The 27,229-nt window shown below is 51.0% G+C and overlaps 3 protein-coding genes across 6 annotated transcripts in view; 2 read left to right on the top strand and 1 right to left on the bottom strand.

Annotated features, from left to right (window-relative positions):
* Positions 1 to 9,963, top strand: part of NHERF2 (NHERF family PDZ scaffold protein 2) — a 30,490-nt gene extending 20,527 nt beyond the window's left edge. The window contains exons 3-7 of the mRNA XM_031045422.2: positions 685 to 861; positions 3,569 to 3,722; positions 4,851 to 4,894; positions 5,484 to 5,546; positions 7,283 to 9,963. Of these exons, the coding sequence (XP_030901282.2) occupies positions 685 to 861; positions 3,569 to 3,722; positions 4,851 to 4,894; positions 5,484 to 5,546; positions 7,283 to 7,441 (597 nt within the window). The 3' untranslated portion in view covers positions 7,442 to 9,963. The remainder of the gene's footprint in view (positions 1 to 684; positions 862 to 3,568; positions 3,723 to 4,850; positions 4,895 to 5,483; positions 5,547 to 7,282) is intronic.
* Positions 9,964 to 10,480: 517 nt separating this feature from the next.
* NTHL1 (nth like DNA glycosylase 1) lies at positions 10,481 to 16,486 on the bottom strand. 2 transcript variants are annotated; one of them, XM_005145045.3, is made up of 6 exons: positions 16,407 to 16,486; positions 15,940 to 16,169; positions 13,929 to 14,099; positions 13,495 to 13,654; positions 11,643 to 11,748; positions 10,481 to 10,981 (listed from the first exon to the last, which is right to left on the bottom strand). In XM_005145045.3, exons 1-6 carry the CDS (start codon positions 16,480 to 16,482, stop codon positions 10,858 to 10,860), a joined length of 867 nt encoding a protein of 288 aa, XP_005145102.2. In that variant the 5' UTR covers positions 16,483 to 16,486; the 3' UTR covers positions 10,481 to 10,857. The 2 variants fall into 2 exon arrangements, with proteins under 2 accessions (XP_005145102.2, XP_030901281.2); XM_031045421.2 differs by lacking the exon at positions 13,929 to 14,099.
* A 145-nt stretch (positions 16,487 to 16,631) lies between these two features.
* Positions 16,632 to 27,229, top strand: part of TSC2 (TSC complex subunit 2) — a 31,520-nt gene continuing 20,922 nt past the window's right edge. For all 3 annotated transcript variants that reach the window (XM_034065311.1, XM_034065310.1, XM_034065309.1), the window contains exons 1-19: positions 16,632 to 16,672; positions 17,694 to 17,858; positions 18,551 to 18,637; positions 19,234 to 19,344; positions 20,149 to 20,293; positions 20,428 to 20,545; positions 21,024 to 21,072; positions 21,457 to 21,582; positions 21,937 to 22,010; positions 22,350 to 22,476; positions 22,579 to 22,722; positions 22,943 to 23,080; positions 23,293 to 23,396; positions 24,178 to 24,259; positions 24,648 to 24,803; positions 25,109 to 25,225; positions 25,848 to 25,970; positions 26,260 to 26,366; positions 26,985 to 27,138. In XM_034065311.1, the coding sequence (XP_033921202.1) occupies positions 17,721 to 17,858; positions 18,551 to 18,637; positions 19,234 to 19,344; positions 20,149 to 20,293; positions 20,428 to 20,545; positions 21,024 to 21,072; positions 21,457 to 21,582; positions 21,937 to 22,010; positions 22,350 to 22,476; positions 22,579 to 22,722; positions 22,943 to 23,080; positions 23,293 to 23,396; positions 24,178 to 24,259; positions 24,648 to 24,803; positions 25,109 to 25,225; positions 25,848 to 25,970; positions 26,260 to 26,366; positions 26,985 to 27,138 (2,100 nt within the window). In that variant the 5' untranslated portion in view covers positions 16,632 to 16,672; positions 17,694 to 17,720. The remainder of the gene's footprint in view (positions 16,673 to 17,693; positions 17,859 to 18,550; positions 18,638 to 19,233; positions 19,345 to 20,148; positions 20,294 to 20,427; positions 20,546 to 21,023; positions 21,073 to 21,456; positions 21,583 to 21,936; positions 22,011 to 22,349; positions 22,477 to 22,578; positions 22,723 to 22,942; positions 23,081 to 23,292; positions 23,397 to 24,177; positions 24,260 to 24,647; positions 24,804 to 25,108; positions 25,226 to 25,847; positions 25,971 to 26,259; positions 26,367 to 26,984; positions 27,139 to 27,229) is intronic.

Below are 27,229 nucleotides of genomic sequence, written 5' to 3'. Positions count from 1 at the left end.
AACCCAGCCAACAGGGGCTGGTTTGCTTTAAAGCATGGATGGAAATGACAGCCTGTATTCCCCTTGCTAGGGATGCGGTGCTGTGCTGGAGCTGGTGCTGCTCAGTGAAGGGGCTGGAGAGAGGAGCAGCATCCAAGGGGACATAATGGGTCCTACAGACCTGGAGGAGAGCTGGTGTTTGCTCCCCTTGGAGCCCTAAAGCATTTTCCATGGATAGGGGGAAAGCACTAAACTCCTCCTGTGCTCCTGTGCTGTTCATCCTATAGCAAGAGTGGGGTTCCTTGTGCCAGAACCCCTCTGCTGGGGGGTGATCATACCCACGGGTGATGCTGCTGTCACCAGGACCAAGGGCACCGAACAAGCAAGGTTCATTCCACGTCTGAGTGACCCTGTGTGCTTCATCTGGGGTCTGCTGGGGGGTTGGTGCATGGGTGGACTTTATCTGGTGAAGGAAATGCACGTTTTTGTTTTGTTTTAATCTTTCTGGGGCGGTTTTGGACAATTGGCTTTCGAAAATAGCCTCAATGAGAGGAAATTCATTTGTTCCCTGTCCCTGCTCGGGGCAGCAGGAGGACAGGGGCAGATCTGGGGCTTCCTCGGGAGCTTTATTTATGATGGCATCTGCTTGAGAGCAAAGCCAAAGCTATGAATTAACCCCCATGTCCTTGTCTCTCTGTTAACCAGGATCTAAACGGGCAGAAGGAGCTGTGCCCACGTCTCTGCCACCTGAAGAAGGGTCCCAATGGCTACGGCTTCAACCTGCACAGTGAGAAGTCCCGGCCGGGGCAGTTCATCCGCTCGGTCGATCCCGACTCACCGGCTTCCAGATCCGGTCTGCGGCCCCAGGACCGGCTGGTGGAGGTAACGGCTCAGGGAGCATCCGGGTTTCCTTGCTGTGTTCCAAGGATGCGCAGTCCCCCCTGGCCAGCTTCTGTCCTCCTCTTGCAGGGGACCCTTGGAAGCCTGATGCTGAACCAACCCCTATCCCATCATCTTTTCCATCAGAATTCCCATGTATTCCCTGTGGCAGAGCCATGAGACCAATGTAGGTGCTTAGGCAGTGGCTCTGTGGTCCTTCAGCAGCCCATGGGACACAAGTGAGCACTGAAACCCAGTGATGCTTCAGGCTCCTGCTGGCACAAGGGAGGGTGACACAGGCAGACTGCAGCCCCTGTGCCTGTCCAAGTGTCTTGGGGGTGGCAATGGGACCCAGATGAAGTGCTTGATGGGTGCCCATCTGCCCCAGTGCAGGACCCATAGTTGATGGCATTGCCTGATGCCACCCAGTGCTGGAGCTGCATCTGCCCACTGCAGTGAAAGGGCTTGGGGACACATGGGCCGTGTCTCACTGCCAGCACAAGGGGTGGCCTCCTGCCCAGCCACCCTCTGGTCTGGTGTCTGGGCACAGTGATGGGTCAGTGCCACCCAGCTGAGCTGATGCACTGCCAGGCACGTGTGGGGACAGAGGGGAAACAGCTTTGCAGGGATTCTAAGGCACTAAAGCATGAAAGAATGGGAGGGAAATGGCTCTTGGGAGCATCTTCCTGGTCTCAATGCTGGACAGTTTGCATTTGATGCAGCTGGGAATCACCCTCCCTTTGCCTTGCTTGCCTTGTGCTTCTCCTGAGGAGCAGGGTTCCCCATCCAGAGCTGCCTGTGCTTTGGGCAGTGCAGGACAGGCAGGGATGGACCCAGCAGGCAGTGCCCAGGCACAGCAGCCATCACCCCTTTCACTGCTGTCACATCATGTAGATGTCCCTTTTTGGGGTGATGTGGAGCCTTTCCTGAGGATAATGAACCCCAAAACCTTCTCAGGGGACCAATCCATGTCCCTTGCTGCTGGATCCCAGCAGGAATGGTGTTTGCACTGCTGGGAGAGAGCACTTTAATCCCACAGAGCTGGGCGAGATGGGGAATTACTACAACCAAAGCCCTTTCCAGCCCCATGCATTCCAGCCATGGGAGCTGCTGCCTCTTCCCAGACCCTGCAGGCTGAGTGCAGGGAGCAGGGCATCGGCTCCAGCTCCCTGGTGTCACAGTGAGGGGCTGTGTTATTTATTGATGGGTGCCTGGCCGGGTGCCTGGCCCACACAAAGCAATGAGGGGTGAGCCATCGAGCTCGGCAACTCGATCCCCTCCCAGCCTGCTCTATGGGGCTCTGATTAATATTTGATGCTGGGACGGGGGGAGCAGCTCGGTGCTGCCTGGCTGAGCACTGGTGTGAATCGGGGTGACCTGGTGTGCAGGAGGATGCTGCCGGGGATGGAGCAGGGTTACAAGGCAGCAGCTGAGGTTTCCAGCATCTGCAAGGCCAGGGCAGGGGGTTCCATTTCTATCCCTGTCCTGGCCCTCAGCACCTGCTTGTGCCCCAGGGTTGGGTTCAGGCATCTGGAACGCAAAGGGGAGCCCAAAGGTTGGAGCTGGCTCAGGCTCTGCTGTGTTTTTCTGTGTCCCTCTGTGGCTGGGACAAGCAGGCGGCTCCGCTGGGTCTGTTGTGGGGCTGGGATGGGTTATCCCACTCCTGAGCTCAGTCCTGAGCTCTGGAATCTGTGTGCATGGGGGAAAGCAGTTGTCTGTCTGCAGGAGGAGGAATAGAAATGCGCTGATGCTGGTGATGCTGGCAGATGTCTGCATCCAAAGCATGCAGAGATAGTGTTATATGGGGCTTAGAAAACCCAACAAAACCTGCTCTCCACTCTCCTAGCAAAGTCCTTTCTGTGCTAGACAGATTGTGGAGCCTTTGTCTTGGTCAGCAGAGTACAGTGATGGAGTAGCTGTGTTTAAGAGGAGGTTACCCCATCCTGGTGCACCACCAGCACCCTCTGCCCAAGCTGAATTAGCTCATGGCTCTGCTGTCCTGCGGGCAGGATGGGGAAGGATGGGCTGGAGCATGGAACAGGCATTGCTCACAGTGAATCAGGTCCAGCAGCGAGGGGCTGGGCAGTGCAGAGACCTTCCCCTGCGGGACAAAGGGCCATTCATTCCCCACCGTGCACAATGCCTCCAAATCACAATTGTCCCCTCGCTGCAGGGAACAATTGGAGCAGGGATCACGTTCCCTGCCAGCTCCCGGCTCGCACGCAGGGAAGGGAGAAGTGAATCCGTGCAGCAGGCATGGGGATATGGGAAATGCACTGCTTTCCATGGTGGATGATGGGCAGGGATGGGGAGCAGGGCACAGTCCTGCACATGGCTGCATCCCTCAGCCTGAGATACCCAGGGCACATCCAAGGGGAAGGCTGGTTTGGAATCACAGAGGAGGGCAGACAGAGGGTTTTGGCAGGACCTAGGTGGGTGAGGTGATGGTGGAGCCTGGCCCTGTGATTCCCAATGGATGTGTTTGGGATGCAGGCACAAGTGTGAGGTAACACACAGGATGCTCTAGCAGGGGACCAGGCAGGTCGGGGTGGTAGGAGGCCATGGCAGGAAAGGAAGAGTGCCTGTAGCCTTCCTATCATCCCAGTGGGAATTAAACAAGGAAAACCCCATTCCTTATGGGATATGGAGCCCGCTGGGGGTCCAGCGAAGAGGGGGCACTGACATGGGTTCTGATGCTGTTGCCTTGCAGGTGAATGGCATCAATGTGGAGGGGCTGCGGCACTCGGAGGTCGTGTCCCACATCAAGGCCAGGGAGAATGAAGCCAGGCTCCTGGTGGTGGACCCCGAGACAGATGAGTACTTCAAGAAGCTGGGGGTGACCCCCACGGAGGAGCACACCAAAGGTGAGCCCTGAGCCCTTGCTTTCCCTGCATGCTCCTACACCATTCCTGTGACTCACTGTGTCCTGGGTGGGATTCCAGAAGCAGGGAGAGTCCCGTTTCCCCTCTGCCTCATCCCTGCTTGTTTCCTGAGCACCACCCAGCTATTTATAAATGGTGAGAACGCTTCCTAATGGAGCCCAAACCCAGCTGGGTGTTTGTGCAGGGTGAATGATTAACCTGGGAACCTGCTGCCATAATGGGGCTGAGGCTGAGCCGGGTGCTTGGGGAGGGATGAGGTGTGGGATGCTCACACATCTCCCCGATGGCAGCTCCTCCATCCCCTCCGTTGTCAGCTGCTGAGCTGGGATCTCAGGAGGGGAGTGCACTAAACCCCTATTGCTCTGCTGAAGGAGCCTGAGTGTGCATTGGGAAGCACCAGAGGGAGGTTTTCACGCCACAGTGATCACAGGGGTGGCTCTTGCATCAAATGTTTTCCTTGCTGTTGAAACCTGGCAGGGAAAGCTGCCTGTCCGCTCCCCAAGCCGCTGTGCTGCACGTCCTGCCCCCAGCTCCTATGTCCCAACAGAGCTGTTCCTTATCTGCTCTGGATGCTCAATGGGGGGGTTTGTCCATAGACATGGGTCAGAGGATGCTGGGGAGCAGGGTGAGAGCAGTGTCAGACACTGTGCATCGGTTCGAGGAGGAGCTGGGGCAGGAGGTGGCTGGTGGCACTGGGGAGAAAGGAGCCCTTGTTCCCTCTGGTGGGGATGCAGCCAGGGGCATGGGTGCACAGTGGGTGCGGGTGGGTGCTGGAGCCCCTGCATCTCTCATGGCCATCTCAATGCGTTCCTCATGGATCAAGAACCGGTGACAGTGCATGTGGTGATGATGAAGTGGCCGGGTTAATGCAGGTGTTTGCAGGGATAGGGGAAATAGTAATTGCATTCTTTGCACTGCTTTGACCTCAAGCTGATGAGTGTGCAAGTAAGGGACAAGGTGCAGGGAGCTGCTGGAGCTTGGGGTGGGCAGGGGAAGGCAGGCTGGGGATGGGCGATGGGTGGGTGATGCTGAGGGGTTCCTGCCTGGGATCTGGGAGCAGCAATCCCACCTGAGTGTATTTACTGTGTGTTTTCCTTATGTGGTCCATAGGTGTGGTGCCTCAGCCCATGACAAATGGATCTGCACAGACTCAGGTGAGTATTTGCTTGTTCCAGAGTGCTCCAATGGCTGGGCAGCATCTTGGGTTAGCTCTGTTCAGGGGAACGTGTTGGAGTGGTGCAGAGGGATCAGGGATGGGAGGCCAGGCTCCTGGCTTGCCAGCTTTCCTCCTCTCCCCCCTGTGACATACAAGCCTGTTGGGGTGACTTGCCAGCCTGCAGAGCTGAGAGGGATGCTCGTGACATCCCCAAGGCTCAGCTTTACTGCTGCTGCCTGCTTTTAACTGCTCCCTGCTGCAGCTTCAATTTAGGGGCTGAATGAGGCTGGTTTCAGCCCCATTTCAGTGCCAGGGCTCAGGTCCTGCCCCTGGAGGAGCGGCTGGGATGTCCATCCCCAGGATGGAGCTGCTGTGGCTGCCCCATCCCTGGCAGTGCTCAAGGCCAGGTTGGACACAGGGGCTTGGAGCAGCTGCTCCAGTGGAAGGGGTCCCTGCCCATGGCAGGGGTTGGAGCTGGAGGAGCTTTGAGGTCCCTTCATGATTCTGTGATTTTCCTGCTTAGGTTTTGTATTTTATCCCTATTTCTGTCCCTGTGCACACCACACTAACACTGTGTTTCCCATTAGCTGAATGGAGGATCCACATCTTCATCTCACAGTGACCTTCAGAGTCCTGGGAAGGAATCAGAGGTAAAACCCCCAAATATTCCCCCTCCTTTTTACCTACCACTGTACATACACCTGCCTTATGGTGTAACAGAGCCTTGCAATGTGTTTTCAGTTTTATCTCACAGACTTGGGTACATTTACATCCACCCAGCAACAAAACCCAGGTTGCTTTCATCCCTTGCACTGTAGATGTGCATGCAATGGAGCCATGAGCTGTCACAGCACTGGTTCCGGTATGGGGGTGTCTGCATTGCTGGGATGCATCCATCACCCCTTCAGGATGGCTTTTCAAGGCCAGATGAAAGGATGTCTATGGGGGGTGTAGTTGTACTGACAGGCTACAGGGCAGGAGGATGGAGCTGTGAGGTTCAAGTGCTGCTACCAAGGCAGGCTGAAATGAAAGCAAGGCAAGGAGCTGTTAGCCTGGAGCACAGGGAGTTTATCAGTGTAGAAAGAGCTGCTGGAGATGGGAGGAGCATGGATTTGGTGACTGCAGGACTGGGTTGTTCCTCCGGTGGAGCCTCGAAGGCCATCTGTGCCTAGCCATGGCCGAGCGCCTGCAGTCTGGCATATCCATGTGTCCCTGAGCATTAAATAACACACGTCCTGATCCAATGGCTGCTGCCTTTGGGAAACCAGGCTGAGAGCAGCACATCCTCCATTGGGGTGTTTCACAGGTGGCTGTGTCCCCTCGGCACCAGAGGTGCTGGGGCTGGTGTCTCTTAGCCTGGTGTGCTCATTGAAGCCACCACCCCATTCACTTTGCATTCGTTAAGCCAGAGCCATTATCTCGCAGTGCTGTGGAAGACCTGCCCATGGTTATCAGCAGGGTTTGTGCAATCATTACATTGGAGCTGTGTGTGGTCGGGCAGCAGTGAGTGTAGGCAGGTGTAGATGCTACCTTCACATGGAAGGCAGCGTGTGCCTTAGCTCAGACCCCCCCATCCTGTGTCTGGCTCTGGGGCAACAGCACAAGAGGGACGTGGAGCTGCTGCAGGGGCTGGAGCATCCCTGCTCTGGAGCCAGGCTGAGAGAGCTGGGCTGGGGCAGCCTGGACAAGAGAAGGGGAAACCTGAGAGCAGCTCCAGTGCCTAAAGGGGCTGCAGGAACCTGGAGAGGGGCTTGGGACAAGGGCCTGTAGGGACAGGCCAAGGGGAATGGCTTGAACCTGCCCAAGAGAGGGGAGACTGAGCTGAGCTCTGAGGCAGAAGCTGTTCCCTGGGAGGGTGCTGAGGTGCTGGCACAGGGTGCCCAGAGAAGCTGTGGCTGCCCCATCCCTGGCAGTGCTCAAGGCCAGGTTGGACACAGGGGCTTGGAGCAGCTGCTCCAGTGGAAGGGGTTGGAACTGGAGGAGCTTTAAGCTCCCTTCCAACATGAACCATTCCATGTTTCCCTATTTTCACCTGCTGCACCATTATCCCAGCAGACAAGCAGAGCAGCTCTTTTTTCCCCTGGCAGCAGCTTCTGTGTTCCCACTTTTCCACTTCCACCCATTCTTCAGGTGGGGCAAAGAAAGCCACCCACAAGGTGCAATGCCATCATTAACTCCATGGCCACACGGATGCTGCTGCCGCCACTGAAACCACAGCCCCAGTGTGGAGGAGGGACTTTGACCTTCTGCTCCAAAATAACCCACCCCGAGTGTTTGCTCATGGTCTGTGCTGCAGAAACACCTCTCCTGGGGTGTGCAGGACACCATGGCCATGCTGTGGTGGTGGTAATGGGATGCTGACAGCTTCACTCCCTTCTCCACGCAGGATGGAGACATAGAGAAGAAAGACCCATTTGAGGAGAGCGGCTTGTCCCTGAGCCCAACGGCTGCCGAGGCCAAGGAGAAGGTGAGGGCCAAGCGTGTGAAGAAGAGAGCTCCGCAGATGGACTGGAACAAGAAGAGGGAGATATTCAGCAACTTCTGAGCCTTGCTGGTGGCCACCGTCCACCTCAATCCTGCCCCAGCCTGGACATTCTGAGGTGCCTACGCCCTGTCCTTCAGTGTCCACGTGAGATGCTTTGTGCTCTGCTCTTCACTGGTTGCTTTACAAGGCGTATTTTAAAGTCCTTTATTTTGTATTTTTTATTATTATTGTTGTTATTATTATTGTTGTTGTTACTCACCAGCGATTCTCATAAGACAAATGTGACCAAAGCTCCTCTTCTTGCTCGCTCTGGCTGCCCGCCGTCCCCTGTTCCTATGAGAAAGGACTGGAAGAGTTTAACTCTTTACTACCTGCATCATTTAGGCTTCTATTACCTTTTTCTAGTTGTATTTGGGGTGTGTGTTTGGTTTGTGGGTGTCCCAGGCTGAGCCCCATGGGATGCTCCCTGCCCTTGTGCGATGTTGTACGGCCTCATACCCCCATCGTGGTGGGGACCTGTAGGCTGGGGTATACCTGGCAGCCCTCGCCAGCACCCCATTCTCTGCTCACGCGATGGGAACATGGACAGTGGCTGTAAATGGCTCTTGTTGGCTTTGCTCTGGAAATGAAAAAGGTTGTTTTGTTGTTTTCTTGGGTTTTTAAGTGAAGTCCCATATGTTTCTGGTTAGTTTAGGAACCTCCTTCCCCACCAGTGACATCTGCCTGGGTGAGAAAAGCCCTTTTTCATCCCTGACAGCTCTGCAGAGCAGAGAGGGCAGGATTTAAACACAAACCCCAGACACCCCAGGGCTCACCATTCACACCATCAGTGCGGTGCTGAGCGCTGGGGGAAGGCAGGGAGCGGGGCCAATTCTGCCCTATGATGTGAGGAGCAGTGCTGCCTGCCTGGCTCCAGCAGCACTGCAGGAGGACAAGAGCCATGAGATGCTGCACAACCTCTTTGGACTTGGAAATGAGCACAACCCAGCATCTGTTTCCAGGGAGGAACATGGGGATGAGGTGGTAGCTGTGGGATTGGTGCTGGGCTCTGGAGCAGGGTCCTTGTCCCGTCTGGTTTGTTACTTCTGGTATTTGGGCTCCAGACTTGGAGCTGGTGTTGGGTGTCTCCATCCTGTAACTGGGTCTGTCTGGACAATAGGAAGGTGTCCTCGGAAGCCTGAGGTCTCTGTGGGGCTGGATATGAAGCAGGCAGTGGTGTTAGGGAGTGGGCAATTGCTTTGGCTTTCTGTGGCCTCCTTTGGGAACACCCTGCTCTTGGTAATAGAACCTCAAAAACATATTGTTAAAGCATTACAAATTAAGCCCATTTAAGCTCTTTATTACTTGCCTTTGGCTGTAAGGGAGGGAGGAGGATGAAGCTCAACTATAACCCTCTCACAGGTTGCAGAGTTGTTCTATGACAGCAGTGACCCAGTCATGATGGGGCTGCCCCATCCCTCCTGTGCCCCAGCAGCTCTGCTGCCCCATATCTCATCTCAAATGCCATGGCAGCAGTGGGAAGGGGCTGGGCACAGGGGGACAGTTGAGTACAAAACCACTTTCCCAAGCTAAAGGCAAATGGCAGCAATCCCTTGGATGACTATTTAAAAGCACATGGCTGTGATTTTGCCCTGCATTACAAGCCCGTGGCCTTTGGATTGATTGGTGTCTTATGGATATTGTAATGGCTCTGTGTGCACTGCCCACATATTGAGCTATAAGGTGCCTTAGAACATTCACTGCTCTCCCTTGTAGGGGGTCAGGCTCAGCACAGCAATGGGGTGGTGCAGGGCAGGGACACTTGGCTGACAGGAGAGTGAGGAGAGCCTCAGGGGTGAAGGAGGTGAGTTCTTTCTTATGGAAGTTATCCTTTATAGGAGCATGGATGGGCTGAACAGGTTGGAAATAGTGACTTGGGAGAGGAAGTGGTGCAGGTGTTTGGCTATAGGGTGAGACTGGCAGTGGGATGGTGGCTCAGGATGCAGAGGTTTGCCTCCCCTCCAGGACTCTGCCATTAAGACACCTCTTCCCTTGTGTTCCAAGACAATTCCCTGCTCTTTCTGCTCCCCTTCCCAAATACTTCCTTCTGTAAGTCAGTAATCTCTTGAAGGAGCCCTTTCCCAGGGTGTGCACGTTGCTTCCCGTGCCTGCATAGCCAAAACCCTGGTCTGCACAGGGCAGAACGTTCCCCATCCCACCAGCCTCAATGTCTCACTCTGATGCATGTCAGAGAGCAAAGACCTGTTTGTACATAGCCCGTTTCTCACACCAGGCTGCACCGCTGTAGCTGAGGGGGGGGACAAAAGAGAATGTGTAGTTTTGAATGCAGATCAAAGGAAATCAGGTGTGCAAATGTGTACTGATAAGATTCTTAAATCTTAATCTCTGCTTAGTCCATGGAAACTGCTCCTGGTTAAAGCACTTAGCGTCTTCCTGACATCTTGTAGCTCAGTAATAATCATTCAGTTCCTGTACCTTTAACTTGGAAAAAATCAATAAAGTATAAGGCTGTCAGCTGCATTGCAAACCATAATGTACACTGTAATGTCAGTAATAAACTTCGTTTTCCCATGTACCAAGTACTTATTTGCTCGCTCCTCATCTGTTTGGTAGGGAACTCGAGAGCGGAATTACAGCCTCCTTTAGCCCATTATAAACTTTGCTTCCTCCCTCGCCTGTTTAAAGAGTAGCTGGAATTGTTCCTTTGAAGCTCTACAATGAAGTCAGCGCTGCCCTTTCTTTGAAGAACAAAACACTGACGGTGGTGGTGTCCCTCCTGTCAGCTTCCGAGGCACACACCAGCCTGTGGCCACTGTAACCCTTCCTGGCTTACCCCGAAGCTGAGCTCACAGTGATGCTGGTTTGTCTCCTGTTGTCCCTACTCTTCTACCAGGACCCACGTCACTTGTCCAGGTAATGCCCTCCTCTGATCCTGGCTCCTCAAGGCTTTGGTTGTACCTTACTCATCACAGTGCCCCTTGCTGCCTGCGCATGTTGTGTGCTGCCTGCTCTCATCTGGCAGGGCTGGTTGCTCTGCTCTCACACTGTGGTGAGGTCCCCTGTGCCCTACCTTGCACAGATGCCAGCAAACCTCATGGGTAGAAACACCCCACCACCTTTATTACACGTGTATTTACAAGCAGCAGCAGCAGCAAGTCCTCCAGGACAAAGCTCTCCTCTCCAGCTCCTCCTGCTGCAGCACAGCTGGGGCATACTCAGGCATTCACACAGGGCTGGAGCCTTCAGCCGTGACCCAGCAGGACTGCTGCACTCTGAAAGCCCCTTTTTCCTCTGAGAGCTCAGCCCTTGCCAGCGGCTGCTCGCTCCCCAGTGATGCTGAGCTGGCTGCAGCAGGCTCCTGTTTCCCTGCAGTCACACAGCCAGCCCCGTGCAATGCACAGCTGTGCCAGGGCTCAGCTCCGGGCTACTGCTGAGCTGAAGCAGCTTTACTGCTCTCCAAGGACCAGATGGACCCCTCAGTGCCTCTTAGCAGCTGGGCAAATGTCTTGATTGAGGCACTCGGTGCAGCGCGGCTTCACGGGCAGGCAGGTCTGCTGGCCAAAGCCCACCAGGAGCCAGTTTATCTCCCTCCAGAGATCCCTGCAATGAGAGGAGAAAACATGAGCCCCATACAGCTGCTTGGAGGGGTTGAAGAACAGCCCGTGCTTCCAAATGGATCCCTTTCGCCTACTGCCTGTTCCTCCTGGCTTCCCAGGCGCCTGGAGGCGGCTCCCAGCCTCCTGCTAAGAACAGCTCTCCCAGCCTGTCCTGAGCCCTCTGGACTGGGCTGGGGAGCAGAGGATGGGCATACAAAGTGCCTGTGATCATTCTCTTGTGCTACGACACGTGACAGATGCGGAGGTGGAAGGGTACCCATCAACTGGTATGTGATGCTGAAGATTAAGCCTCAGTGAAGGCCAGAATCCAACCCTGCTTTGGTGCTGCTGTGGCCACTGCACTCAGGAAGGGCCTGTGTACAAAGGCACCTGGCTTGGGTCATGCTAAACTTGTCAAGGTAAGAACTGGGCATTGAGCCCTTCAGGTACCTGGCTACAGCAGTGCCTGATAGCCAGGAAACAATCACAGAGCTGAGATGCTGCAGCTCTTTGGGAGAGGAGAAACAACTGCAGAGCAGACCCCATGAAGAAGAGGGACCTGAAATGCAGTCACTGGAAAGGCTACAAACAGGACTGTGTGCAGACCTGGCTCCTGCAGGCAGTGAGAGCCTTGGTGGTGGTGGTGGTGGAGGAAGGAGGCTCACCTGGGCAGCCATTCCTCCAGTGCCACCCGAGTCTCCTCAGGGTATTTGGTCTCCTTCTTCACCCACTTCAGCCTGTTGGAGATCCTGTGCACGTGAGTGTCCACAGCTAAGGAAGGGAGAGCCCAGAGTTTAGGTGGGGGCAGACACACCTGAACAGAGAGAGCACAGCCAAAAGCTGCAGTCACAGCACACCAGGTCCAGTGCCCTGCATGGGATCCCTCATGGGGAAGGTGGAACAGGAGGGGAGGCTTATTCACAGAGCAAATGTGCTGCTTTCTCCCTAGGCCCAGGGCCAAACGCAAGGTGGGATGGATCTCTCCTACCACCCACCAGTGACACACTCAACCTGACCCAACCTTCCTTCAAAGGTTTGCTTGCTCCATCCGAGCAGGCACAGGGCAGCCTGTCCCAGGTTCTCTTCCTCCCTGTGTTTCAGCTGATGTTACACAAGCTGCAATCTCTGCCCTTTAGTTTACCCAGATGGAAAACACATTTCATAATACCTACCGACACAAGAGGGTTTGTGAGGCTTAAACAAATGTTTAGAAAGGGCTTTGAGCTAAAAAGCCCTGAATGCAAAGTATATTATTGTTAGATCAGCAGCGATAAACCTGTCTCTATGGCTAATTGGGCAAAACCCAGGAAATTGCTGTAAACAGGAAGACAAAGTCTTGCCTCCTAAATCAAAACTGAGCACACCATTATTTGGAAAACAGTTGCTCTGTTTGGCTCCTTCTGGACTTCCCTCCCCCACAGCAGGGAGAGAACATCAGACCCCAATCTGAATCTACAGCCATGTCTGGTACAGCTGATGGGCAGCAGTGGGGCTGCAGGAATGAGCCCTGGGCTGTGTGCTCGCAGCAGGCATTCATCAGGTGGCACCATTCCTATTGCTCCTCCATAAGCAGCGACTACACTTGGAATATTAATGTGTCCCCAGAGGTCCTCAGGCTGGGACACTGCAGCTGAGCATCCAGCCCCATCTGCTGGCTGCTGCGGGAGCTCTGCTGCCAGCCCTGCTCCATAAAGCAGCATCAGACAGGAGCAAACCTGCCCTGGCTCTGGCCTGGGCTCGCTCCACCACAGGCTTAGAATGAGGGAACAGTTTGGGTTGGAAGGGACCTTCAAAGGTCATCTTCCTCCCAGCTAAAGCAGACGGCTCCAGGGGCACAGCTCTGTGCTCTGCTGTGCTCTGTGCACAATAAACATGGCAAATAAACACATGGAGCTGTGCTCACCTCTTAGACAGCTGCAGGAACTAAACCAGACCAATGGATTGCCTGAGACCATTTCCCTCTACAGCCCATCATGACTGACTGATTTCTAATGGCAATTCTGACTAAGCCCTGCTTCTACCCTCCAACTGCTTTTGTCAAACAGAAATCCCAATGAGATTTGTTCAAACAGAAGCAACCCCATTAACAAACAGCTTCAGACTGTCCTACAACTATCCCCAAATCCCATATTTCCCTCCACCTCTGACTCGACACCAAAGAGATATCAAAGCATTACTCTGCTAGCACATCTCTTTGGATACCAACCCAATTAGGCAGTACTTGTACTGCCCACCAGCATCTGAAGGAGGGAGGGAATGGCTGTCCCTGTGGATTTCTGCTATTGAATTGGGGGAAAATAGTAGCTGGATCCATGCTTAAGTCCTACAGCAACACAACCACTGTGAGTGGCTGAGGGTCACATCCTTCACCCACCCAAATACTCTGCAGATGACTAAAGCGATGCTATCGGCAGGCAGTTTACCCAGCTGCAATGCTTCCTGCTGTGTGGGGAATACAGGAGGACTTAGGAGAGGCAGGATTTAGGAAAGGAACGGGAAAAACATGGTCCCACCTACCTATCCCAGACACGCTGTCCCAGGCAATGTTCATGGCCAAGTAAGCCATCTTGGGCCCGACTCCTGGCAGCTGCACCAGCTCCTCCACGGTCCTTGGGATGTCTCCGCCGTACTTCTGCTTCAGGATGGCTGTTGTCTGCTTGATGTACTTCACCTTGTTCTGGAAGAGCAAGGGGAAAGGGAGACAATCCAGCTGTATCTGTGCCTTCAAATACAGGGAGAGGAGGCAAACAGCACAGAAACCAAACCATTCCTAATGTGAGGCACAAACTGGAGTGTGTGAAAGGCAGACTGAGATCTTTGCTTTCTCCTTCACCCTCTCCTGCCACAAGGACAATCCTGCAGCCATCTGAGCTCCCCCCAGGGCCTCTGAGCCACCTCAGACAACTGCATGGGAGCAGAGGGCAGTGAAGGGTTCTTCTATAGGCACTCACCCTCCAGAATCCCACGGGATAAATGATCTGTCCAAGTGTGGCATCATCCATCTGCAAAATGCTGTCGACGGTGAGGCCGTGCTGCCGGAGACGCAGCATTGCAGCCCATGTCACCTGGTCCTTGGTCTGGCTGGACAGCATCAGTGACAGCAGCACCTGGTAGCGCATGACCTGGGGACAAGGAGGCAGTGAGATACCCCAAAAGGACCCAGCCACTTCTGGGGCTTGGTTCTTCCACCCAGCACCATCTTCAAGCTGGTGCATTATATGGACCTATCCAGGATCAGCCATATATGTCTGCAAGAGGCTGCAACAGAAATAATCCATCACCTTTTAATGCTACCACACAAGAAAGGGAGATAAGAAACACCTTTAATCCAAGCAATCAGTGTGGGTAAAAGGGCAGCTACTGGCTGCTGGGATCTCACATCCAAAGACACCAGGGCTTAACCAGAAAGGGCCAAAGCTTTTCCTGATGATGGGATTCTCAGGAGACCCCACAGGATGTAGAAGCATGATCTTCCATACAACTGCTCTAAGCAGCTTTGGAAAATCCCATCCCTTTCCCACCAGGCTTCAGTAGGAACTGGGCATCTGGCTCTAGTGAGCTCCTTATGAAACCAGATCTACAGAACTGGGATGGAAGAGATGGGAGATGAAGCACAAACCCCAGAAGTTCCTCTGGTGCTGACACAGGGTTTAGCTGAGACCATTCACCTCCTGCTTTTCAACTGATCTCCCACCAGAATGAGGAGGATGCCACTAACCTGGCCTGACCCAGGATAACGTGGGATACAATCCTTCCTCCAGCTATTAAAGCTTCCAAGACTGCAGATGCCTTAGGAAAAACCTGAGTGGATGGAAGCAGGGTGATCTCCGAGTGCATGGAATGGTGCCAGGAGCACTGCTGTGTGCCGAGGGTTACAACATCCACTTTTCCTTGGAAGCAACAACCCTGCTTCCCTAGGGAAGAGAAGTTATTTCCGTATCATGCACCGTGGTCCCCTGGCCCCACAGCAGCACTTGATGCCAACCCACATTGCTGTGGAGCGTGTGACACTGTCTGAATCCAGAGGCAGAGCCAATCGGTTTCCCCAGGGATCCAATCCCAAGGCACGATGCCAGAGACAAGGACAGTGATCCATGTGCTGAAGCTGTGCAGCTGCATCTTCCTGACCCCTCACTGCCCAGCAGGTCGCTGTGGAGCACAGCATTCCCATTGCCCTGTTCCATGCACAGCCTCACATCCCAGCACTGCACCACAGCTCACTCCACTGATGCAAACAGTCCCCTTGGAGGGAAGTGTCCTCTGGGCCTTTGATAGTGTTCCAGGCTTGGGAAGCACTGTGTCATCCCAGCACGGCCCTTCCTTTCAACCTGCATCCATCCCCTTAACTGCAAGAGGGGAGGAATTCAGCCTATGCTTATGTGCTGCTCTGATCTCCAGAGTGTTTTCCCTTTGTATTCCAGAGGCAGCTTGTTGCATAGTTTCCTTGGATTCTTATAGGCACAAAAAGGGCCGTGCCCTCATTCCCTGCCAGCCTGCCCCAGCGGACAGCACTGCCACAATACGCCCTCCAGGTTGTCATTCCCAAACCCCAAATCATCCCATTTCTGCCCCAGTTCCCACTCCAGTTCAGCCTGCCAGCAATCCCAGCAGTGGTTTCAGCAGAGGACAAGGACCTCTCACAGCTGTGTTTGCTGCTGGGTCCCTGATGTCCAGCATGGGCTGGATGTGAGCAGAGAACAGCTCAGAGAACACCCACTGCTATTTCACAGGGGCTGTTTGAAGCCAACAAACACAGTCCTGGAGAGGCAGTGGCTGATTTTCTTCCTCTAACAGGATGAATGGTTTCTCTCATATACACACTTCTCCATTAACCTCTTATGGGGCCAATCCCAGCCTCGAGTCCAAATACTCCCTGCATTTATTGTCCTGCTCTGGAGACATCCAAAGCGGGACATACACAGGGGCACCATGAGGATGGGGTGTACCCATGGGCGCAGTTACCTGCGGAGGAGCGCTGCTATCGTAGCACTTCTCCACTCCCATCCCATCGACGGGCGCATCCCTGCTCCTCCTCATCTCCCGGATGCGCTCCAGCTGCTGCCTCCAGTCCTTGGGCTCCCAGCGTGTTCTCTGGGGCTCAGACACCCCCTGCTCGTCCCCACATTCATAGGCAATGGGGACACTTCTCCTCCTCCTGCTGCTGCGCCTGGGGATGCTGCCGGGCTGCGGGGCTGCAAGGGATGGGTACGGGAACGGGACCTTCATCACCCACCGGAGCCCAGCACCGACCCCGTGTGCCCACCGCCACCCAGGGGTCCCATAGCCCCATAGCCCCATCCGGAGCCAGCCCATAGGGGCGATGCTGGGGACCAGTCACTGGGGGCACGGCCCCACTGCAGCACCGGGCGCATCCCTGGGGCAGAGCACCCGTGTCCCTGCCCGCACAGCCCCGGCCGCCCCTCCGGTACCTCCAGCCGCCTCCCCGGCCCTGCCGAGCCTCCGGGCCGCAGCCCGGCCACTGCCGGTGACCCCGGCCGCGCACATGGCGGCTGCTGGGGCACTACCGGGTACTACCGGGTACCACCGGGCACTACCGGGCACTACCGGGTACTACCGGGTACTACCGGGTACTACCGGCCCCAGCAGTCCCCGCGGAGCCGGAAGCGGAGGGACTTCCGCCGGGGGCGGGGCGCGGAGCGGGCCCGGGGCGGTGGGACCGGGCCGGGGTCGGTGGGTGAGTGAATGAGGACCGGACCGGGCCGGGGGCAGCGGGAGGGGGGAAGCTCCGGGGCCTCCGCGGGGGCACCGGGGCCTGGCAGGGCCGTGCGGCAGGCGGGGCCTTGCTGTGCTCCGGGGCTGTGATCCGGGGTCCCCGGTAAGGGGCCGGGGGGCTGCAATGTGTGCCCCGTGGTGTGTCCGTGAGGGGCTGTGGGGTGTGCGGCATGGCTGTGGTATGGGGGCCGTGGTGCCGAGCCCTGCGCTGCCTTAGGGGCTGCGGACCGGCCCTGGTGCTGCTGGGCCATGGTGTGTGCCCAGGATACAGGGATAAGGCCCGTGGTGTATCCCTATGGAGCACAAGTGATGCCCGCGGTGTCTGTGGGCACATCCGGCAGGGTCGGGGTGCTGGGGCTGTGCTGTGTGAGAGGAGCGGGTGTCCCCTCTGAGATGGTTCTGAAGGATGCTGCTGTGGATGTGCTGTAATGTGGATGTGCTGCTTCTCGCTCCACTCTTTCTCCTTGTCGTGGCAGCTTTGGATGTTTGAACGCTCAGATTTGTTGTCCTTACAGTGCATAAAAGGGCTGCAGGAAACCTGGAGAGGGGCTTGGGACAAGGGCCTGTAGGGACAGGCCAAGGGGAATGGCTTGAACCTGCCCGAGGGGAGACTGAGCTGAGCTCTGAGGCAGAAGCTGTTCCCTGTGAGGGTGCTGAGGCGCTGGCACAGGGTGCCCAGAGAAGCTGTGGCTGCCCCATCCCTGGCAGTGCTCAAGGCCAGGTTGGACACAGGGGCTTGGAGCAGCTGCTCCAGTGGAAGGGGTTGGAACTGGATGAGCTTTAAGGTAATTTCCAACCCAAACCAGCCTGGGACTCCGTGTTTCCTCACATCTGGGTACTTACAGCATCTCAGCATTGGGCTTCATCCTTGTTTGAAGTAGCTTGAGACACCAGAGCTATCAGTAAAGACACATCGATGGCTGCTGTTGGTGTTTTCCTGCTCAAAGACTCCCTTTAACCGAATCCCTGTTGTGTGTTTGCAGGGACCCGGCGCTGCTTCCTTGGCAGCGATGGCAAAGCCTCAGAGCAAGGATTCTGGACTGAAGGAGAAGTTCAAGAACCTGCTGGGGCTGGGCACATCCCGGGGAAGTTCCAAGCTGTCGGAGGGCAAGCAAACAGAGTTCATCATCACCGCGGAAATACTCAAGGTGTGAGAACTGACCGTAGGCAAGGTGGGATAGAGCCTGGGTTACCTGCGCTGAGAGCATCTCAGCTCATCCTCCTGTCTGGTTTTGACATCCATTCCCTCTCTGAGCTGCCTTTCCCCTATCTCTCCATTCATTCTCTACTGAAAGGATGTCAAACTCATCTACTTTGAAGTTAATGGTTTTAGTTAAGCAGCGTTTGGATCCTTTTGAGGTGTTTGATGGGGTGGTGGTGCCTCATGTCAGCTCACAGGGTGTTTCCTCTGCATACATTGCTCTTCCCATAGACTGAGTTTGTGTGGTGACAGTCAGCACAAGCTGGAAACAGTTTCTGGTTTATGAAAGCCTTAAAGGCTGGGGAGCCAGACCTCACATCCCTCCTTTCTCTGCCCTTGTCCCATGAAGTGGGTGAGCACCACAGGCAGTGAGTTACCAGCTTTCCTAAGGAAAAGGAGATGTTCTCTCTTGGAAGTTCAAAGCTGCTTGGCTCCAGTTCTGTGAAAGTTCTGGTTTTGACGGATCATTTGCTAATGGAAAAAAGGTTTTGGAGCAATTCCTGCAAAACTCCAGTGATGACTAATGGTCATTCTGCACAAGCATGTAGTTCATTCTTCTGTGGTTCATGATCCCCTTTGAGGAATGGGTAAGTGTTTTAGCCAGATAAACTGTTAGCTTATGTCTACATTTCTTTCCAGGAACTGAGCATAGAATGTGGATTGAGCAATAGGATCCGAGCAATCAGCCAGATCTGTGAAGTGGTGAAAACCAAGAAGATTGAGGAGGTAAGTTTCAGCAGTGGTCAGTGAATAGTGCAAGGATGATGCTCTAAACCTATTGTGAGAGGCTCCTGGTGTTCAAAGTGGCTTTTAAAACTGCTAATCCCAGAAGCTGTTTTGTGCTGTCCAGACCTGTAAGAGGACATTAGTGCTGTCCAGCCCGTCAGCCGTGGAGCAGAGAGGACAGAGCTGATGGGCTTCCTGAGCTCAATGCTGTGAATATTCAGGCCTGTTCAGGATGGTTCAGGGGAGATGATGTTCAGAGGTGTTTGCTTGCTCCTTCCCTCTTGTTAGTAAGCAGCTTCAAATTGGTTTTGAGCTCATCTTGTATGTGGGTGGAGGTTTCTGCATCAATGCTTATACTGAAGTAAGCATGTGGATGAAGAACTTAGTCACAGGGGTGCAGGCTGTCATGTAGGATGGGATTTGGTGTCTCTTGTGGTTCATCAGGTGGGAGTGTCCCTCAGAAAAGACAACTCCAGACATGAAATCCCTGAAGATCTTGTTCATAACTTGCCATAATTAATGACTGACCTGCTGGGTAAAGACCCAGAAGAAGCCTAACCTCCCTACTGCTGCCTGTGTCCTGTGTTTGCTTTCAGCATGCAGTGGAAGCCATATGGAAAGTGGTAGCTGATATGCTGCACCCAGAGCGCCCTGCTGAAGCCAGACACGCTGTTCTTCATCTGCTGAAGTCAATTGTTCAAGGCCAGGTGAAAACAAGCAAACTGTAGAAGAAACACTGCACTTACACTGGGGTTTGTGCAGAGGATGGACGTGAGAAATGCTGGGTGGCTCTTTTCTACAACTTTCCTTATTTCTTATGCTGGTTGTGGCTCATAAAGGGGCAGAGGAAGCGTTTTCATTTCAGCCATGGTTTGACCTCATAGCAAAACTTCATCCACTTCATAGAAAACTGTTCAGGTTTGGGGCAATGCTCTTGAAAAAGGAGAAATACTTTGGGTTAAGTTCAGCATAGCACAGCGAATTATCTGGTCTGTACCCAGACCCATCAGTCCTAGGCTGCAGCTGGTTTTGATGTTTCAGCATGTCACATATGCAAGTTCTTTATGAGCTATTTTCTTAGTCTGACCAAGTTCAGCATCCTACAGATTCTTCTGTACACAGTGGGCTGTACAAACTCTATCAGACCAAAGCTCTAGTTTTCAGTAGCCTGAAAAAGCAGTGATAGATGCTTACAGAAAGAACAGGCATGGGTTCTGGTTTGTGGCCTTGTCAGTTGCTGTTTCCATGGAATACTTTGTGTATTGGATGCTGTGTCTGTTGCTGGACAAAACGCCTCCAGCCCGAAGTGCTGAGATAACAAATTGAGAAGACCTGAGCCATTGTCAGTAGCCAGTAGAGGCTGGAGGTACTTCCAGGAGACTCTCATAGCCTGTAGGAAGATGAAATAGTTTCAAGCATGAAGGTTACTGTTACAGACTTTGGTAAGGCTTTAATTGTCTCTTTTCATCAGTGACACTGTTATCTGTCTCCCTACCCCCCTTTTCTTTAAGGGTGAGAGATTAGGGATCCTCAGAGCACACTTTTTTAAGGTTATTAAAGATTATCCCTCCAATGAAGATTTGCATGAACGGCTCGAAGTGTTCAAGGCTCTAACAGAGAATGGGCGCTACATCACCTACCTAGAAGAAGAGTTAGGTGAGTATCCTCTCTGCCCCTCTTCAGTTTTGTGGGAGTAAGTCAAGGGGCAGGTATCCAGTGACAAGATAAAAAGGCAGAGATAGCACTTCTGAGTAGGAAGTGCATTGTAATGATTTGTTTCCCTTCTTTAGCTGACTTTGTGCTGCAGTGGATGGATGTGGGTTTGTCTTCTGAGTTCCTTCTGGTTTTAGTGAACCTGGTGAAATTCAATAGCTGCTATCTGGAAGACTACGTAGCTGACATGGTGCAGTAAGTGTTCTTTTTTTAACTTCTACCTGCTTATTCTTGGTAAATTACAGGAGAAAGCTGCAGATCAATACATGGATAAGTGGAATCTTTTTCATTCCATCTGGATCTATTGAATTCCAGGTCACACCTGATGTTTCTGCCAATTTTTTTTGATTCTCAGTTCTTGCAGTGTTCAGATCTATTTTAGTTTAACTACATGTGCTTTTCCCATTTCATGAGGTGGATCTGATTGCATTGCCTAGTCCCATAAATGGTCTCTGCTGTTGTATTCATCTAGGCATACTGTGTTGCGTTTAAATGCAACTCTAACTTAGGAAAACAGGTTGTGGTGTTGACCAGGAGTTTGGTGTCTCTGGAAGTGTTATCAGTAGTGCCACAGTAAGGGGAATGATGAGTAAAATAACACCACTTTACTTGTCTCTTTGTAATTTGCTAAAATCATATAAATCAATCAATTATGGTGTTTTTTTCCTAACAGCAAGATATGCCTTTTGTGCATTCAGACTTCGTCATCCATGGACATAGAGGTCAGTAATTTGAATCTCTTTTAGTCCTTTAGAATTCTTTGAAACTGTAGCTTTCACAAACTCAGACCATCAAACTCTCCTTGCAGTTTATTCTCATCTTATAGGAGAACTAATACAATGCTGTGAAGTATTTGTAAGCCATTGCATCTCATACTAATAAACATTTTACTCTAAAACAGAGCATTGATAAATGTAATAAGTGAATCAGACTTTCAACAGAGCTTTTACTGGTTTACTTTCCATCTTGCAATGATTAAAGACAAAGGCAAAAGACATATTTGTATCCCTTTTGATTCCCAGGTTTCCTGGGTCTGCCAGGTTAGCATTTGACCTCCTTTATTCATAGAGAAGTGTATAACCGTTTGGTTTTTCTCCTTCCCAAAGATTTCCTTGCAAGTCCTGGATGCAGTTGTGTGCTATAATTGCCTCCCATCAGAGAACCTGCCAGTGTTCATCATCACTTTGTGCCGTACCATCAATGTGAAGGAGCTCTGTGAGCCATGCTGGAAGGTCAGAACTTCTTTATAGTCTTGGTTTTTAATGAGTTCACCATTTTAGCCTTGTAGACAAAGTGTTGGATGTGCCTGTGCATATCTGCCATAAATTTCAGTTTGATCTTAAGAGCAGAAGAAAACCTGTTTCAGGTGTTAAAGAGATCAGCACATTGTTTGTATAAGTCCTGTTACGTCCATGGAGTTTACCCATAGTTTCCTCTCAGCTGAGGAAGGGGCTTCTGTTGTGGCATGGTATCATGGTTCACACATTAGCTTGCCCTAACAGGGCAAGATCAGGCAGCTTACTGCATATTGAGGCTAAAGAGTGTTTTAACACTTGGATACTTAAATGTTCTCTTTGAACTCGCAGCTTATGCGCAACCTTTTGGGAACTCATTTGGGACACAGTGCCATCTACAACATGTGCAGGATCATGGAAGACAGGTAAAGCAGGTGTATCTAACAAACCCCAAGGAATTCAGTAGAGGTCCTGTTGAGACAAATGGGGAGTCACTGACCTCATTAGAACAAGCTGAAGGTTCTGGTGCTTAGAAATGAATTCCCTTCCTCATTATGAAGCTGAAGTGCTTGGGTTTTGACTTCCCTGAATTTTATTTTGCTTTGTTTAATGCTGTACTAAATGATTTTCATGTTTGTAAATTGCTGTACAAAGCTCTGATGTATAACAGACCTGAGTTCCTGTAGTGACAGTGCATATTCCTATTGATGCTTGTACGCTAAAATACTCCTTGCATGTGAGACTTCCCTTCCATCTGTCCTTAGAGCTTACATGGCAGATGCAGCACTGCTGAGAGGAGCTGTGTTCTTTGTTGGGATGGCTCTGTGGGGTGCTCATCGCCTCAATTCACTCAAGAACTCCCCAACTTCAGTGCTGCCTTCGTTCCTCAAGGTAGGATAGGAGGAACTTTATTCGGACATACATCTGGACCTGTACAACGTTTCTGATCACTGCTTCCTAACTGTTAACTGACTGAAATGCTTTGTGTTCCAGGCCATGACATGTCCCAATGCAGTTGTGTCTTATGAGATAGTTCTGTCCATAACACGTCTCATAAAGAAGTATGGGAAGGAGCTGCAAGCTGTAACGTGGGACATCCTCTTGGACATCATGGAGCGATTACTGCAGCAGCTGCAGGTGAGTGCTGAGCCTGTCTTGGTGTGCTTTCAATTGAAAGACCTTCCTGTAAATATGTTGGCAAATTGGTCTCGTGTTTTTACACTCAAACGAGCTTTGAAACTGAGTGAAGGCTGAGTCCAGTTCTGTGCTTCTCAACTGAGTTTTCTGTTTGCATTTCAAAGCTGTCACTTTCTGGTAAGGTAGAAGTCTTTTAGGAATGCTTTTGTCTCTGTTTCAGAGTTTGGAGAGCCAAGAACTTAAGACCATTGTACATGATCTTTTGACTACAGTAGAAGAACTCTGTGACCAGAACGAATTCCATGGCTCTGAAGAGAGGTTTTTTGAGCTGCTGGAAAGATGTGCTGATCAGAGACCAGTAAGACTTGCATATTATTGTCTTCCTTTGTTGCCAGTTGAATCTGTTTTGTTACTTAGTACATTGAAAGTTGGGAGTCCTAAAACAGCAAGTGGGCAGAAAATCACAGCAATGTCTTATATGAGCCTTATTCTTGGCGTGGGGACTGGGGAATATATATATTGTATTTGCTTATACACTAAAAGAAAAAATTCTTGATCTCTCTGTGAAAGGAATCTTCTGTATTAAACTTGATAACATACAGAGCTCAGTCCATTCATCCTGCCAAAGATGGCTGGATTCACAACCTGCAGATGTTAATGGAGAGATTCTTCAGGTATGAAATCATAACTGTGTGAGTACAAGCCACTTTCAAATGTTTCTTGCTGTGTTTCTATGTTAGATAATTTTGTTTTCTGAAGTCCTCATGTTAGTTAGGCTGGTAAGAAGCATGGCAGCTCCAGGGCACAGCATCTGAAGGGATTTTGTTTAACAGAAGAAAAACTTTCCACTGAGCTATTTATGCTTCCTTTTTAATCTCTTTATGTCCATTGGATGGTGCTATTCCAGTTAGCTTAGGCAGTTATGTGTTCCACTCCACAGTACTTCCTAGTTCTGACACCAAACAAGACCTTCATTTTAAGCATCAGGATTGCATATGGTTATCCAGTATTAAAGTTATCTGGTTTTAAATTGGGGCTGCTAAAAGTATTCTTGTGCTCTAAAATACCAGCATACAGCAGTAACAGACTTCTGTCTCATCTGTGAAATGCTGCCAAAGAGCAACTCTTCCTTAGTGCCATATGTGTGGTTTTAGATTTGCTCACCAGAGCACTTATTCTTCTGCCATGTGCTTCCTAGCTTGGACTGGAATGGGAAAATAGCACTTAGAGGTCTCCAGAAGTAGTAAAAGCTGATTTGGGATTCCAGGTTCAATTCTTGAATCTGATTTCATATGTAGAGATGTTAACTGAAGGCTCAGCTGATTTCTAACAGTTATTGTGCTAACTCTTAAGAAGTTTCTTAGTTTAGTTTTACCTTCCTTTTACCTTCTCCCCCCTTCCCTAAATATCAGCACCTTCATTTTATTCATCTTGAATTTGTTTTTCCCATTCTAGGAACGAAAGTCGTAGTGCTGTTCGGATTAAAGTTCTGGATGTCTTGTCCTTTGTCCTGAGTATTAACAGACAATTCTATGAGGTGTGTGTTTGTCTGTTTCTGATGATCACATGTGGGATCCGAAGTGGGTGGGGACAGGAAGGAACAGAGGTGCTTCTTGGTTCCCTCAAGATCTGTGGAAATATGACACTGCTGCAGGTTTCCTCTCTTTCTCTAAAAACACTGTGCCTAGAAATCTCTTTCAACAATCTATTTGAGCCTGGGCTCAAAGTCAATAGGATAGATGAAAACCAAAGCATTGAAGTGCAGCAAAAGTCTGAAGTGTTTGGAGGGGAGAGGAAAAATCAAGGAACCAGCAGTTGAGGAATAAACCTGATATCAATGTTCTTTTGTTTGTAATGATTTGTCTCTTGAATGTGCTGACTGAACAGGGGACAGCAAAGGCTCATTAAGGTGTGTCCTCTTGCAGGAGGAGCTGATAAACTTGGTTGTGATCTCTCAGCTGGCTCACATTCCAGAGGATAAAGACCATCAGGTCCGAAAACTGGCCACTCAGCTACTTGTAGACCTTGCTGAAGGCTGCAACACACATCACTTCAACAGCTTGCTTGATATCATAGAAAAGGTGAGGTAGAGCTTTTCCAGTTGTCAGTAGCATCACCACACCTTTTGACACATCCTCTTACTGTGATTGAGGGGACCAACATGTGACTGTTACCAGTTGTGTGGCTGAGCAGGATATTGTAACACTGGTGGGTTTTGGGGATGCAAGTCTGAAGTGCAGAGCTTTATCAATGCACATTTAAGCTACCTGAAAGGACTTGCAGAATTTCCACCAAGGATGACTTCCTGTGGTCCTTCCTGACCTTCCAGGATGGAAATAAAGGAAGGGTTTGTCACAGATTTAAACAGTGCTTTTCTTTTTAAAAGGTGGCTGCACATTCTCTCTCATCTCCTTCTGAACTGGAAGAGAGGGACTTGCTGTCATACTCTGCTTCTTTGGAGGATGTCAAGACAGCAGTTCTTGGACTCCTGATCATTCTTCAGGTAAATGCTGCAGAGCATTAAACATGTCTTCTTCAGAGCAGTCTGCTGCTGCACTTGGCTTTTTAGATAAAAACTTTCCCACTGTTAAATATTTTGCCTTTTGTTTCTCCCACATAATATTTTACCTCTTGTTTTGGTCATTCCTTTTGCTTTCGGATACTGTATCACTGTTTGCTAAATGTTTCATTTGCCTGATTTCCCTTGTACAATGACTGTGAGCACATTTCCATGTGTGGAGGGTAGATACGTTCATAAACTAGCAGAAAGGGAGTGGTTCATAACCTTGAATAGATGTGTTGTGTTTTGGGTAGTGTGTTCTGAGATACGGTTAAGCAGTTGTGAAGGTTGTCCCAGCCAGTGCCCTTCTGGAGCGGGGCAGAGTTGCTCTGGAGTCTCTGCAGAGGTTCTGCTTGGAGCCATCTGTTCATCTTGCTTTCAGGAGCAAGTTTTTGCTGTGTTGTTCTTGAATTCTTAATGCAAATACACATTTATAGAATAGAATGGTTAGAGTTGGACAGGACCTTAAACACCATCTAGTTGCAGTCCCTCTGCCACAGGCAGGGAACATTTCTGAATAGAATTGTGAGCCTGCCTTTTGATTTGTGTTTCTGCTCCTCTCTAGACAAAGCTCTACAGCTTACCCTCCAGCCACGCAATGCGGGTGTACGAGATGCTGATCCACCATGTCCAGCGCCACTATATATATGCATACAGCCTTGCTGTCGCTAGCAGCATCAGATTGCAGGTATGAGGGGTAACTTGTGCTTTCAGGTCAAGAGCTGCATGTTCTCGCTGCAATTTGTGGGAGGCAGGTGGGGAATGTGTGCTCTAGAGCTTGCCAGAAGTAGAATGAAATGTTTCTTGGCTAATAAAAGTATATATATGTACTGTAACACCAGAAGTGATGCCTCCTCCAGAACTAGCCACACATCTATTAAAAATCTCCTTGTACTTGCAGAAGTATCACATGGGGAGGTGGGAGAGTATTCAATTGGCTTAGGGTTTGTGTGATTCCAATGTCTTCTCTGTTACAGGTATTTGATTTCCTGCTGATGCTTCGAGCTGACTCCCTCCACCGCCTTGGTCTTTCCAACAAGGATGGGGCAGTGAGGTTCAGCCCTTACTGTCTGTGTGATTTTGTGTAGGTTTCTCATCACATTAAGCAAAAGCTGTTTTCCAAACTATTTGATACTTTTGCATGAGCTTAGTGGTCCATCTACAATCCACAGTTTTTCTAATTCTTCTCAATCCTAATGTATCAGCCTGTACACAATCTATAGTTACAGCCTAGGATTGTCTCAGTAACCCATCAGTGAATTATTCTTACTAATCAATTACCTACAGAGCTCTCGATGAGATGTGAAATTTCTGTTCCTGCTCACAAAACTTCACCAAAATGTTTGCCATTGCCCTCCTCAAACCAGTTTTCACATTGAGGTTTGCTTCAATGGATCTGTCTGGTTTTAATGTTATAGCTTGGTCTGAAATGCTTTGGGTAACATGCCCCAAAAGAGATCTTTCTGAATTTGCTATGGGTCTGGGTGGAAAAATCCTTAACCTGACCAAACTGACCCATTGCTGTCTGTCTACTGTCAGTCCTGTGGGTTTTAATTGACAGTGCAGTTTATGTTGTTGTTTGGTTGTTAAACTGACTACCAAATAGGGTAGCACTGTAGGTCACATGAACAGTAGGCTGTTCCAATCTTGATTTTACATTACATGCATTTTACATGTATTGTTCTCCTTTTCCATGTTGTAGAGAAGCAGAGAAGAGGACTTCTGAGAAGAAGCCTACTGGTACACTCTCTCCACCTTCCGGAAGTCCCAGTGTGCCTTCCCAAAATACCACCATTCGCATCGGGCACCTGCCATACTCCATGGTCTTTGGCGTCCTTCTGCAGTGTTTGAAGCAAGTATGTCCACTTTTAACGTCACAATTCATATGAACTGTGTCCATATAAACCAGCTGGCTAGAGAATTCTATCCCAGAGTATCTAAATACCA

This window comes from Melopsittacus undulatus, chromosome 8 (assembly GCF_012275295.1).
Source record: "Melopsittacus undulatus isolate bMelUnd1 chromosome 8, bMelUnd1.mat.Z, whole genome shotgun sequence".
Classification (NCBI taxonomy): Eukaryota; Metazoa; Chordata; class Aves; order Psittaciformes; family Psittaculidae; genus Melopsittacus; species Melopsittacus undulatus.
Note: the sequence above shows the minus strand (reverse complement) of the source record. Positions and strands in the feature narration are given on the sequence as shown.

Excerpts from the sequence above, each read along its gene's own strand:
- NTHL1 (XM_005145045.3), bottom strand. The coding sequence starts at position 16,482 with ATGTGCGCGGCCGGGGTCACCGGCAGTGGCCGGGCTGCGGCCCGGAGG. Across the intron at positions 16,170-16,406 it reads GGCCGGGGAGGCGGCTGGAG|CCCCGCAGCCCGGCAGCATC; the intron begins GTACCGGAGGGG and ends CATCCCTTGCAG. Across the intron at positions 11,749-13,494 it reads GGACAGCGTGTCTGGGATAG|CTGTGGACACTCACGTGCAC; the intron begins GTAGGTGGGACC and ends TCCCTTCCTTAG.